This window comes from Sinocyclocheilus grahami, unplaced genomic scaffold (genome assembly GCF_001515645.1).
Source record: "Sinocyclocheilus grahami isolate Dianchi unplaced genomic scaffold, SAMN03320097.WGS_v1.1 scaffold422.1, whole genome shotgun sequence".
Taxonomy (NCBI): Eukaryota; Metazoa; Chordata; class Actinopteri; order Cypriniformes; family Cyprinidae; genus Sinocyclocheilus; species Sinocyclocheilus grahami.
In genome coordinates this window covers 239,579-253,714 of record NW_015505601.1, presented here as the reverse complement: position 1 = coordinate 253,714, position 14,136 = coordinate 239,579, and the positions used below count along the sequence as shown (strand labels likewise).

Sequence of the window (14,136 nt, the reverse complement as noted above, 5' to 3'; positions counted from 1 at the left end):
CACACACACACACACACACACACACATTCTTTCACTCACTCTTTCACTCACTCACACTCACACTCACACTCACTCACACTCACACTCACACTCACACTCGCACTCACACTCACACTCACACTCACACACACACACACAGACACACACACTTCCATTAACTGCTGCTAACTCTGAATGTGTGTTTATAATCGTGTGTTGGGGTGTTTTACAGTATCTTAAGTTATAACGCGCTGCGCTGTATTCCTCCTCTGGTGTTTGGAGGCCTGTCCTCTCTCCGCCTGCTGTGAGTGTCTTACTGGATCTGCTCTTCTGAAAACACCCGTATCGTCTCACAGAAAGCTCTAACAAACATACAGATGGAATGGTTTGACCTCTTCTCAACCCACACTTGTTCTCCTCGCTGTTGTGTGTTTATTGCAGATCTCTCCATGGCAACAATATTTCTGAATTACACCAGGAAGTCTTCAGAGACGCAGCATCTCTCTCACACCTGTGAGTCTCACCTGTCTTACATTCACACCTGCTTCTGTCTGACTCACCCACGTGTATGTCAAACACGTCCAGGTCATATTTCACTCCATAATCAAAAGACAACATACAATTATAATTTGATTTATTTAAAACAAGCCCATTTTGGGGTTGTGACATTATTTTCTTGACAACTAAATACATGTCACTACATTTGTATCACTGTAAAGTAAAAAAATCAATCACAGTCATAATTGTTGATTAGTCCCTTGAAATTGTGATTATTAATTACCATTATCAAAGTTTACATTGAATGATGTTTATACCATTGTTTGAAGAAACTATATATATATAATGAAAAGTATTTTCTCGTCATGGTAGTGTGTTGTACTGTATATTATTCTACTTATAATTACTGTATTGCAGCAATGAATCGAATGAAAATCACCATTGAGAGCAGTGTTATTTTAGTATTATGCACTATTATAGTATTTATTAATATTTTGAATGAGCTTTTCTTTATATATTTTAAGTTATCGTTTAAAATTTGTTAATGTTTTAGTAATTTTGATATGTGTTGTTGTAATTCTTATTTCTCATTTAATTATATTTACATTTAGCTGTTTTTCAATTCCAAAAACAATTGTAATAGTTTTAGTTTTAGTTGACGATAACAACGCTGATTGAGAATAATGAAAATGACATTAAAAAACTTAAGAGTAAAACATATGGATGGATTACAGTAATGAGACAATGTAATTGTGATGACAGTATCATGAAAATAATTCTATTATGATCATATTAATAATATGAATAAAAATAACTGTTATATATTATAATAATTTTTGTTGTTATTTGTAAGAATATTGTCATAACACTTTTGAAAAATAGAAGTACTGTAGGTTGTTGCTTCTTCTTCTTCTTCTTCTTCTTCCTACTGCTATCATTGAAAATAAGCCTCTCGCTCTCTAATCTTAGTCAAATTTAAAATGGAGATAAATGTTAAGAAATTAATGATAAGGGAAAAATGAAATGCATTTTAAAATGTATTAAAATAAATGATAAAGAATAGAAAGGTGTAAGTAAATGGACATACATTGATTGCAATCATGTAAGAGAAATTGTTGAATTCACAAATGTAATGGGAGTGGAGTGCTTCCTTTAAAACCTGTCAATATGTCAAAATGGTCATTTTGGATGGGATGTGAATGCATGAATGTACTGTCAAACAAATACTCGTCATGTCAGTTACCTCATTTGCGTCTCATTTGATCATCCGTATGTGTTTTCTGCCTTCATCAAGGGCGATCGGCGCAAACCCGCTGTACTGTGACTGTCGCCTGCGCTGGCTCTGTGACTGGGTGAAAAGCGGCTACAAGGAGCCCGGTATTGCCCGCTGTGCCGGGCCGCAGGGTGTGGAGGGAAAACTGCTGCTCACAACGCCAGGCAATACCTTCCAGTGCACAGGTGCGTGACCGAGATCACCAGCTCAGAAAGAAAGGCCGTTTCCTTTGAGAATTCAGCTTGAGAGTCTGCTCTCCCGCAGGTCCTGTGGATCCGTCCGTGTCTGAGAAATGCAGCCCGTGTTCGTCGAACCCCTGCCAGAATCAAGGCCTGTGCCACAGCGACCCGGTACACCAGTACAAGTGCAGCTGTCCGCAGGGTCACAAGGTCCTGAACATCCTTTACTGAGCATACCGCTACAAACAGTACAGGTTCAATACATGGACACAACTGTATATGTGACATAATTATAGCAATAATAGTTCACACTAAAAATTTAAATTTGATGAAAATGTGCTCACCCTCAGGCCATCCAAGATGTAGGTGAGTTTGTTTCTTCACCAGATTTGGAGAAATGCAGCATTGCATCACTTGCTCACCAATGGATGTGGATGGGTGCCGTCAGAATGAGAGTCCTATTGAGCTGATAAAAACATCACAATAATCCACAAGTAATCCACACCACTCCAGTCCATCAGTTAATGACTTGTGAAGCCAAAAGCTGCATGTTTGTAAGAAACTAATCCATCAAGACACTTTAAACCGTCGCTTCCGGCTAAAATATAAGTCCTCTATTCATAATAGTGCTTAATCCAGTGAAAAAGTGGTCTGGTCTGAATCAGGAAAGAAATCTGCACAGATCAAGCACCGTTTACGAGCCAAAACGTTCTAAACAGATATTGTGATGTTTTTAGCAGCTGTTTGGACCCATGAATGAAGGAATGGGTGCCAGTGAAGAAACAAGCTCATCTACATCCCGGATGGCCTGAGAGTGAACCATCTGCAAATTTTGGGGTGAACTGCTTCTTTAAGTGTAAGTTTACGTGACAAGCCATTTCAGCGGAATTAAGATAAAAATTTTAAAACTCGAAATTAGTTCTATTAACACATTTGCATTCTTTGTTAGTATTAAGTATGAATAATATACTTTTTTTGTATTTATACAAAATTATGTAGTTTGTATTTTCAGTTTGTTTTGGTAATTTTAGTATGTGAAAATACATTCATATATATATATATATATATATATATATATATGTGTGTGTGTGTCTGTGTGTGTGTGTGTGTCTGTGTGTGTGTGTGTATATATATATATATATATATATTACAATAACAAAAATGTTTTTAATAGTTCTAATCTTCGTTTTTTGGACATAGTACTATGGTAATACCATGTGTTTTTGGGTTTTTACCAGAGTAGCACATCACATTCTAGAAGTAAAATAAATTATGAACTGCATTTCATGTTGATACAAAATAAAGCTGCTTGAAAAAAAATTATACAAATAAAAAATACACACAGTAAATATTAAAAAAAGAAAGTCCAATTAAGAGTTAACAAACTATTATTTGTTTACTTTTGTGGTATTTATTCATATTCATATTTTGTTTTCATTTTATTCTAGCTCACGTTTTAGTGCTTTTCATTTTCAATTTACTTTTATTTCATTTTTAGTCATTTTAGTACTTCAACTTGGGTTAGAAAAAGACAACATTTCAAAATTGTACATTTAAAAGTTTAGTTTGCCATCAATTATTTATTTTTTATTTTGTTTTATGTCATCTATTATTTATTTTCATTTTGCCCACGTACAGCCAGTAAACCCGACCCTCAGGAAAATCAGAAACGCACATCCAGAAGACTTCTCAAATCTATGAAACATCTCGAATAAGACACTTTTTGTAGAACATAAGCACTAAAACGGCACCCTGCCCCACATGAAGCCATTCCCTCCGTAGACATCCACCGTAAGCGTACAGTAGGACTGAACAGTAAACCGTTTAAACCGTCCAAAGTACATTTCAGAATGATTTTCTGAACGTGCTTCTGAAGAGCATTAAAGTGAGCATTCGTTTAAAGCCCTCTCTGCTGGTATTTCTAGGGGAGGAACTGTGAGGTTTCTGTCAGCGCTTGTGAAGGCAATCCATGTGTGAACGGAGGAACCTGTCACAGCGACGAGGCTAGAAAAGGCTTCAGGTGCGAACACACACCTTACCGAAGCTGAAAACTAGAAACAGCAGCAATAAATGTGATGAAGCTGGCTTGGTCTGTCTGCAGCTGCTGGTGTCCTGTGGGCTTCGCCGGTCAGTTCTGTGAGGTGGATGTTGATGATTGTGTGGAGAACGAGTGTGAGAATGGCACCATCTGTGTGGATGGAGTGGGAAACTACAGCTGTGTCTGTCCGCACCCCTTCTCAGGTCAGTATTAACATTGATTCATAAGGGACGACTGGTTTATTAAAAAAAAAAAAAAAAAAACCTTTTAAAAACACTTATGTGGAGTGTTACGGTGTTTTTTCTGTTGATGTGCGTGACAGGCCAGAAGTGTGAAGAGTATGAGGAGGATCTGTGTTATCCGGGTCAGAATCCCTGTCATCGCGGATCCACCTGCATACCCACCGTCACGGGACCCAAGTGAGTACAAGACGTGCTGCTGCTGTGGTCAGCTGCTATTTCACTGCTGTGTTGCTTAAGCCAATAAGACATCTTCATTTTTTCATCGTTATTATAAATACAGTAAGTAGTTTGGTCATAATTCACATGGTTGCAGATTGGTTCTGATGTGGTTGCAAATAGATGGGAAAAACTAATTATAAAATGCATATTATAAAAAAACACATTTAATATACAATATTTAAATAAAAATAATAAATGAATTAACTACATATATATATCATGCACTACCATTTCAAGGTTTTGGGTCAGTGAGATTTTTTTAATGTTTCTGAAAGTCTCTTTTGCTCACCAAGTGTGCATTTATTTGAAACACAAACCTTTTATAAAATTATAAAATTATTTACCGTCACTTCTGAACAATTTATTGCATTCTTGCTGAGAAAAAAATGGTAATTTCTTAAAAAAAAAATATAACAACTTACACCAAACATTTGAAAGATAGTGTGTTTAAATATTTATGAAATATAAATAAAATATAAAAGGTATTTATCATTTAAATTAAATAAAAATGTTACTTAAAAATAAAGTTGTTATAAAATAAAAATATTTTATATAAAATTATACAAAATATTTTTATTTTATATTAACCATCACAAAATATTATAAATATTAAATACTATTAATATAAATATAAAAATTATTAATGTTAACATTAAAAACAGTACAGTACATCATGTGGTACAACATATGTATGTATTATATATATGTGTATGTGTGTGTATATATATATATATATATATATATATTAGTGCTGTCAGATGATTAATCGTGATTAATCACATCCAAAATAATAAATATACACACATATATTATGTAAACAAAAACTTTTGTATATGTAAATACACACACATACATGTACAATTATAAAATTATTTACCGTCACTTCTGAACAATTTATTGCATTCTTGCTGAGAAAAAAATGGTAATTTCTTAAAAAAAAATAATAACAACTTACACCAAACATTTGAAAGATAGTGTGTTTAAATATTTGTTATGAAATATAAATAAAATATAAAAGGTATTTATCATTTAAATTAAATAAAAATGTTACTTAAAAATAAAGTTGTTATAAAATAAAAATATTTTATATAAAATTATACAAAATATTTTTATTTTATATTAACCATCACAAAATATTATAAATATTAAATACTATTAATATAAATATAAAAATTATTAATGTTAACATTAAAAACAGTACAGTACATCATGTGGTACAACATATGTATGTATTATATATATGTGTATGTGTGTGTGTATATATATATATATATATATATATATATATATATATATATATATATTAGTGCTGTCAGATGATTAATCGTGATTAATCACATCCAAAATAATAAATATACACACATATATTATGTAAACAAAAACTTTTGTATATGTAAATACACACGTACGTATGTACGTATATATTTAAGAAAAATGTTATGTTTATATATTAAATATATTTATATATATTATAAAATATATTATAAATATATAAATGTATATACAGTACATGTAAATATTTGTTAAATATATACTGTATGTTTGTGTATTTATGTATACATAATAAATATACACAGTACACGCACATATATCATGTAAACAAAAACTTTTATTTTGGATGCGATTAATCACAATTAATCGTTTGACAGCACTAGTATATATATGTGTGTGTGTGTGTGTGTATGCATGTATAAAATCAGGTATTTAGGAGAGTAAAATAAATAGCGTTTCATCTACTTTTAAAGGGAATAGAACATGTTTCTGGTGAAGAAAACTGCATCTAACTTTGAAAAAACTTTGTTCTTTCACCTGATGAATTTTGCTGGTCTGAATGGCTCCATAGGAATGTCGTTTCTATTCACAATCCTGTTTATGGCAAATATTTGCTGTCGGTGTGAATAGGCCTTTCAGCTGAAAAGCGCCATTTAAAGTCATTCAAATAATGAAATGAATGACATCTCTGAGCTTTAATGAGAGCGGTGTTTGTGTTTAGATGCATCTGTCCGCCGGGGTTTGTGGGTGACGACTGCAGTGTGGATTATAATGAATGTGAGGGACATTACTGTCAGAACGGAGCGCGCTGTGTGGATCATGTGGCGGGATACACATGCGTCTGTCCTCAGGGCTACAGGTGAGTCAGTGCCCCGCTAGATGCAAGTCAAGTCAATTTAATTGTCATGGTTATTTAATATGAAAGCCTAATATATATAATATATATTAGACTTGAAATATACTAATGTGATTCTATATAGAATTATTTTATATAAAGTAGCATTAAAATGTTTTAAAATACAAATGTTTTATATATAACAAAATGAAAGAAATAAGAAATAAAATATTTAATTATAAAATAATGTTAAAAATGTTTTCACATTACCTCCCTGTAAAAATATAAAGTAGTCCTGCCTATTCATATCTGTCAATGACATGACACTAATTTATTATATGAATTAATAAAACAAAATGCATTAAAATGCAGTTAATACATACAATGACTTAAATACACCTCTTTAATGAGAATGTTTTAAATTTTTGAATTACAATTTCATTTTGATATTTTCTTGTGGTGCTTATGTAGTTTATAATCTTTTAATATTATTTGTATTTTGTTAAAATATTATAATATTTTATATGTCTATATTAATCTTATTTATATTGCAATACTATAATATATATTAGAAATGGATTTTTATACTTTTATAACTTTTTTTTTTTTATAAAACAGGTATAATTTATTTATAATATGTATATTATTCTGTTATATATTATAAATATTAATTCATGTTAATATAAATAAAATAAAAAAACTGAATATCAATATAAAAACTGTCCACTAAAGCAAAGTCATGTGGTACAACTAACATGCAGGGGAAAAAAAGCTAAATAATAAATAACAACAACAAGTAAAATATTGATATTCTGATCAGATCTGCACTAATAATAATAATAATAATTTGACCTTAAATAGTATTAATTAAATTATAAAATAAATAATAATTTTACCTTTTTAATGACGAGTAAGTTTAGCTAGTGAAATGTCAGGTGGTGCGACTCCCCAAAAACTTAATGATGAATTAATAATTCATGATATTTGTAAAATATACTGTTTTACATTGAAAAATGTATTTAAAGATAAATGATTACATTTGAACACTTGTGCTGAAGGTGTAAGTAAAGTATGCGTTTTACTCTATGATTACACCTCAAGACATTTTTAGAGTATATAAATGTAATCTTTTATTTAAAAGTGTTTGAAAATCCTATGAAACCAACATTATCACAAAGAGCCCATTTTTAAGAACGAGATTAGTCTTCTTTATTGCGGACGGACACTGTTGTGTGTCACCTGTGCATTGTTGTGCTGTGTGTGAGCGTGTGGTGTTTTGTGGCAGCGGTCGGCTGTGTGAAGGCCCGGCGGCTTGCGAGTCGTGGCTCTGCGAGAATAGCGCCCCCTGTGTGGAGACTGGAGGTACTGCAGCCTGCCAGTGTCTGCCGGGGTTCGGAGGGCCGCGCTGCGAAAAGCTCCTCAGCGTCAACTTCATCGACAGAGACTCGTACCTGCTGCTCAACGACGTCCAAAACTGGCCGCAGACCAACATCACGCTTCAGGTGCGGTTCATTCAACAACGAAGACATCATTCAATCACTGTTTCAGCAGGCCAGTAAAAGAAAGGAATGAAAGACTAAATGAATATCTCAGACAGTCTATCAAGTCCACCTTTCCCGCCCTGAATTTTTAACTTTGACGTTGTCATGACAACAGCATTTATTCTCTTGGTTGTCAAGGACAATTAACAATCAAATTTGGAGCATGTGATGCGTGTCCTGTAATTGTGATGGGTGTAAATGACACAAAATAAATAAATATGTACATAAATAAATATGGCAAATAAATAGTGCAGCTATATGCAAATAAATAAATAGTGCAAAATATGAAAATAAATAAATATATGCTAATAAATAAGTAAAATATGTTGTCAAATTGTTATATATTAAAAGAGATATTTACAGTATCTAGAAAGTTTCTCTACATGTGGCTGCACATATGTGAACTATTACTCGCATTAAGCCACCAAACATGCGTATTAATGTTGTTATAAGCACTCTTTAATTTATGATAATGCGAGAGAGACAAAGACCTTCACCATATGCCCAAAATATAAAAGGGAAAACAGCTCCTTAATGAAATAATTTCGGTCCAAGCATATGCTTCAGATTCATTTTCCCTGACCTTGACACACGAAACATCTGCTAAACGAGTAAATGTAAATGTAACTTTAACAGCCATATGTCAGAGTAATTGTCATATTTTTTATGTTTCTACTATTGTAAGATGCAAGGATGCAATATAAAGGATAGAGTGAAATACACAAGACATACTAAGCACTCATTTACAGCTGCTTTGCACTAATATGTATTACGGAAAGCACAAAATAAATAACCGTGTGTGTGTGTGTGTGTGTGTGTATATGTATCACATGGTTAATATAAAATAAAGATGTTTAATATTAAACAATATAAATTGTATTTTTAAGGAACTTAAAAAATTTTATATACATAATATATAATGTTTATATTTTATATGAAATAATTAAACACGCTATCATTCAAAATATTTTTTTTCTTCAAAAGAAATGAACAGCTTTATCATCAAGGATGCATTAAATTAATCAAAAGTGACAGTCAAGATTGTTATAATGTTACAAATAAATAAATAAATATAATTACTAATATATTGCATATTATATATTAGCCACCGATGGGTCTTGGCCATGGTGGAGTTTGGCGTGTGACTGTTTGAGGTTGTGGACAGGTGTCTTTTATACTGATAACGAGTTCAAACAGATGCCATTAATACAGGTAACCAGTGGAGGACAGAGGAGCCTCTTAAAGAAGAAGTTACAGGTCTGTGAGAGCCAGAAATCTTGCTTGTTTGTAGGTGACCAAATACTTATTTTACCGAGGAATTTACCAATTAATTCTTTAAAAATCCTACAATGTGATTTTCTTGATTTTTTTTTCTCATTTTGTCTCTCATAGTTGAGGTATACCTATGATGAAAATTACAGGCCTCTCTCATCTTTTTAAGTGGGAAAACTTGCACAATTGGTGGCTGACTAAATACTTTTTTGCCCCACTGTATTAGTACCACATGTGTAATGTGAATAACTTTATTATCAATAATTTTTTATACATAATATAGAAATACTTGTAATATTTTATATAAAATATTTAACCACACTATTGTTTAAAAGTTTGGGATCAGCAAGATTTTTAAAAAGAAAATTGTATTCAGCAAGGAAGCACTGAACTGATCAAAGTTGACTGTAAAGAAACGTATAATATTATAAAAGATTTCTATTTCAAATAAATGATTTTCTTTTGAAATTTCTATTCATCAAAGAAAAAGTTTCCACAGAAACTTTAACCAGCACAACTGTTTTTAACATCAATAATAATAATGTGTTTCTTGAGCAGCAAATCAGCATATTAGACTGATTTCTGAAGATCATGTGACACTGAAGACTGGAGTAATGATGCTGGAAATTCAGCTTTGATCACAGAAATAAATGACAGTTTAACAGATATTCACATAGAAAACAACTGCAATAAATTATTAAACTGCAATATTATTTCATAATTTTACACTATTTTTCTCTGTATTTTTGATCAAATAAATGCAGGTTTGGTTGAGCATAATGTTAAAATACTAAAACATTTGAATAATACTGTTGCGTTTGGTGTCAGCCTTGTATCAAATGTACCTTGATTAAACTTCCTCTCAGGTCTCCACAGCTGAAGAAAATGGGATTCTTCTCTACAACGGCGTCAGTGACCACTTGGCTGTAGAGTTACACGACGGCCGTGTCAAAGTGACCTACGACGCAGGGAATCAGCCAGGAAGCACCATTTACAGGTACATTAAAGATCACAGTCGTCTTTAACATGTACCTGTACCTGCTCTGATTCACTGCCGGTTTCCTCAGTTCTGAAACAGTGAACGACGGACGCTTTCATACCGTCGAGCTGGTGACTTATGACCGGATGGTCAACCTTTCAGTGGACGGAGGGCTTCCTACGACTCTGGACAGCTCGGGACAAGTCCAGCCCCTCACCAGAGACGCCCCACTATACGTCGGGGGTACGATTTTCACTCATAATCATGATTAATGATCCTACTTGTCTGCAGCTATCTCTAAATGTGTGTTTTTCTCCTCAGGTATGCCTGAAAACGCCCAGTCGCTGTCTTTCAACCAGTGGCAGCCTCTCAACGGATCCAGTTTTCAGGGCTGCATACGAAACCTCTACATCAATAACGAGCTGCAGGACTTCAGGCGCACGCAGATGAAGCCGGGAGTGGTGCCGGGCTGCCGGGCCTGTCAGGAGCTGCGCTGTGAGAACGGACTGTGTCAGCCGGACTCCGCCGCCGGGCCTGTGTGCCGCTGTCAGCCGGGATGGGCCGGCAAACACTGCGATCAGGCCCTGCTGGCAGCCGCTACCAACCCCTGCCAGAAAAACAAGTGCGTACCTGTGTGTTCACAGTACATGTTCCAAATTAAAAGACAAAAAAATGTTTGTGACGGTTATTTAATATGAAAGCCTAATATAAATGATAGACTTTAAATATACTGATGTAACATCAAATATTTCATATCACTTATTGAAAAAAAAAAAAAGTTTATCATACAATGTTAAAAATGTTTTAAAATAAAAAATGAGATAAAATAAAAATATTATATATTTTAGATAAAACATAATATTTTTATTTTATATATTAGGCTTTTATATTATATAACCATGTGGTAATGCCAATTGAATGTTTCTATATAAATCATAACATGTATATTTTTTATCAAATATATAACATTTTCATTTTGTCTATGAAAATACTATATTTTTGTTTACAAAATACACACACATAATATAATATAATAAAGGTTGTAAATAAAAATGTTGGTAAAGGTTATATTGACAATTTAAAAAATATATACAAAACAAATTATGTATATATTATATAATATTTAATACAAAATACTCAATGAACATTACCACATGTTTATGTAGTATAAAGGCCAGTGTAAAAAATGTTTTATGTATAAAAATATAATATAGCTAAAATATTTAATTTTTTTTATAGATAAAATAAAATTGTACATATAATATACATATTTCCAAAATTTTTTGTACATACATTTATGCATAGAGCAGACGTTTTTTTTCCCAAAGTGACTTACATTGAATTCAATATATTAATTTTGTCAAGTTCATGCATTCCTTGAGAGCTGAACCCATGACTTTGGTGTAGTAATTTAATTTCATAATATAAAAGCATTATTATCCAGGACAATATTCCATTAATATGACACAAACCACTAGTGTACCACAAACCCCTATACTTACACAGTTTATAAACCTAGTCTAAGCCTTCTTTCTCTTCCTGTGAGGTGTGTTCACGGCACCTGTGTCCCAGTGGACCTGCAGTCGTATCGCTGCGAGTGTGCGGACGGTTTCCAGGGGCCCCTGTGCGCTCAAGAGGACGTGTCCTCGGGCCCCTGTGTGGCGCTCTCATGCCAGCACGGCTTCTGCGAGGTATCATCGACGGGACAGGCACAGTGCGTTTGCGACAGCGGCTACAGCGGCCAGTTATGCGGCACAGGTAAACAATGCTCACTGACATAGCAAACGACTATCCTAAAGCCATTATTTGAGTGTATGCTTTGCCTCCAGTGGCTCCGTGTCAGGGCGAGTCTGTGCGGGACTTCCATCGTGTGCGGCGCGGCGAGGTCCAGTGTCGCAGCACGCAGCCGCTGTCCTGGGTGGAGTGTCGCGGCGGCTGCAGGCCGGATTCGGGCTTCTGCTGCGGCGGCACCAGGGCACGACGCAGACGCTACAGCTTCGAGTGCGACGACGGCAGCTCATTCACGCAGGACGTCGAAAAGACGGTCGAATGCGGCTGTGGAAAGTGTGTGTAGTCGTCAGAGACCGCAGAAGACATTAAAAGAGAAAATAGTGTGCATTTGTATCTGTGGACCGTAACATCTGTGAGGTAGCTTGAAGAACTATTTAAGAAAAGATAACCCTTGCATGTGAATGATGAATTATGGTATTTTGTGCTGTCAGATGAGGAATTATTAATGTTGAGAGTTAAAATCTAACAATTGGATCATATATTTAAGAGTACAGTTTAACGGGCAGCATGTTATACTGGATTTATAGTATTTAATATAATTGTAAAATATTTGCTTAGCATTCATTTTGATTGTAATATATATACGGTTTTTAATTTCCATATAGTATTTTTGTATGTTGAACACCGACATTAGTGATGTACATTTTTTACCTTTTAGTCTGTTTTCTACCCACAGTTGTTTGACAAAGTAGTTTAAGCAGCTTCTTTTCATTTAATGCCGCCTCATAAGTGTTTTTGTGTTTGCAAGTGTTTCTATTTATTTCATTAAAGGTTTTTGCCTCTTAAAAGACTGGTTTTACCCTACAGTGTGTTTTAGTTTCTTAGGTCTTTTTATGTGATTTCTACCGAGCCCCATGCATGGTGATAAAAATAATAATAAAAAATATGAGATGGGAGAAAAAACTTCAGTGCTTTTGCAATCACTCACAAATCTATGTAAAGTAGATCAAATACAAGGTATTGCGTTGCCCCGAAAAACTTTACGTTCACTCACAAATACACTGAAATATAGTTTTTCTTCCCACCTCACATTTCAATCAGAAGTTTTGCGAGCGAAGGTATGCATTCCCCCAAGAAACTTTGCGTTTTGTCGCAAAATATTTACATGCTTTAGCAAAAAACCTATTGCGCTTCCCAGAGAAACTTGACGTTTTATTTCGCAAAAAACATTTGCGCTCTTTAGCAAGAATATTGTGTTTGCTTAAGAAACTTTGTGTTCTCTTTCAAAACACTTAAAGCTTTCTTTGCGTCCACTCACAAATCTTTAGCATCCGTTTACAAAATTTTTGCAATTTCCCTGAGAAACTCAACATTTTCTCACAAAACATTTGCATTCTCTCACGAAAAGTATGCATTCCTTCGAAAAACTTTGCGTTCTATCACAAATACACTGAAATATGCTACCTCTTATTATATGGATCCATTCCCAGATAGCACACACACGTCTGCCAGATGTCTGTTAAAGATCACTTCATCTGGAAAGCATCTGCTGTGTACAAACATCTGCTAGACGTCTTTAAGATGTCAGTTTTACGTATTCTAAATCATAAACATCTTAAAGTCATCTTCTAAACGTCTATTTGACATCTGATAGGAAACGTCCTATAGACGTATTGCAGATGAGCAAACACTCTGAAAAAACCCCTTACGAAAAAAAAGTTTATTCAAGTGTGCTATTAGTATACTTCTTTTAACTAAAAATAGGAAAGTATACTTTTAGTCTACTTTTTATGTACTTCTCAGAAATATACTTAAAATGACATTTAAGTATACTTGACTTATACTTAGAAAAAGTCTAAATATATTTGAGCTATACTTGTGTTCCTAGAATCCGTGTTTTCATTGTTATACTGTAGGGGGCGCTAGTACACATCTTCTGTACAGAATTTCCAAAAAACACAAGTGAAGAAGAAACCGAAACAACAGATGCTTCCACATGTAATCTAACACGATCATCAGACATAAAACAGCATCAAAACTGTGTAACATTATGGAATAAAATGTCAACCAATGAAGAG

The 14,136-nt window shown here is 33.7% G+C and overlaps 1 protein-coding gene across 1 annotated transcript in view; it reads left to right on the top strand.

Annotated features, from left to right (window-relative positions):
• Nucleotides 1-12,621, top strand: part of LOC107551370 (slit homolog 1 protein-like) — a 45,681-nt gene extending 33,060 nt beyond the window's left edge. The window contains exons 24-37 of the mRNA XM_016232947.1: nt 212-283; nt 421-492; nt 1,772-1,935; nt 2,015-2,139; nt 3,855-3,949; nt 4,031-4,170; nt 4,290-4,386; nt 6,422-6,559; nt 7,821-8,037; nt 10,215-10,345; nt 10,416-10,570; nt 10,649-10,949; nt 11,874-12,085; nt 12,157-12,621. Of these exons, the coding sequence (XP_016088433.1) occupies nt 212-283; nt 421-492; nt 1,772-1,935; nt 2,015-2,139; nt 3,855-3,949; nt 4,031-4,170; nt 4,290-4,386; nt 6,422-6,559; nt 7,821-8,037; nt 10,215-10,345; nt 10,416-10,570; nt 10,649-10,949; nt 11,874-12,085; nt 12,157-12,401 (2,164 nt within the window). The 3' untranslated portion in view covers nt 12,402-12,621. The remainder of the gene's footprint in view (nt 1-211; nt 284-420; nt 493-1,771; nt 1,936-2,014; nt 2,140-3,854; nt 3,950-4,030; nt 4,171-4,289; nt 4,387-6,421; nt 6,560-7,820; nt 8,038-10,214; nt 10,346-10,415; nt 10,571-10,648; nt 10,950-11,873; nt 12,086-12,156) is intronic.
• The last annotated feature ends 1,515 nt before the right edge of the window (nt 12,622-14,136 follow it).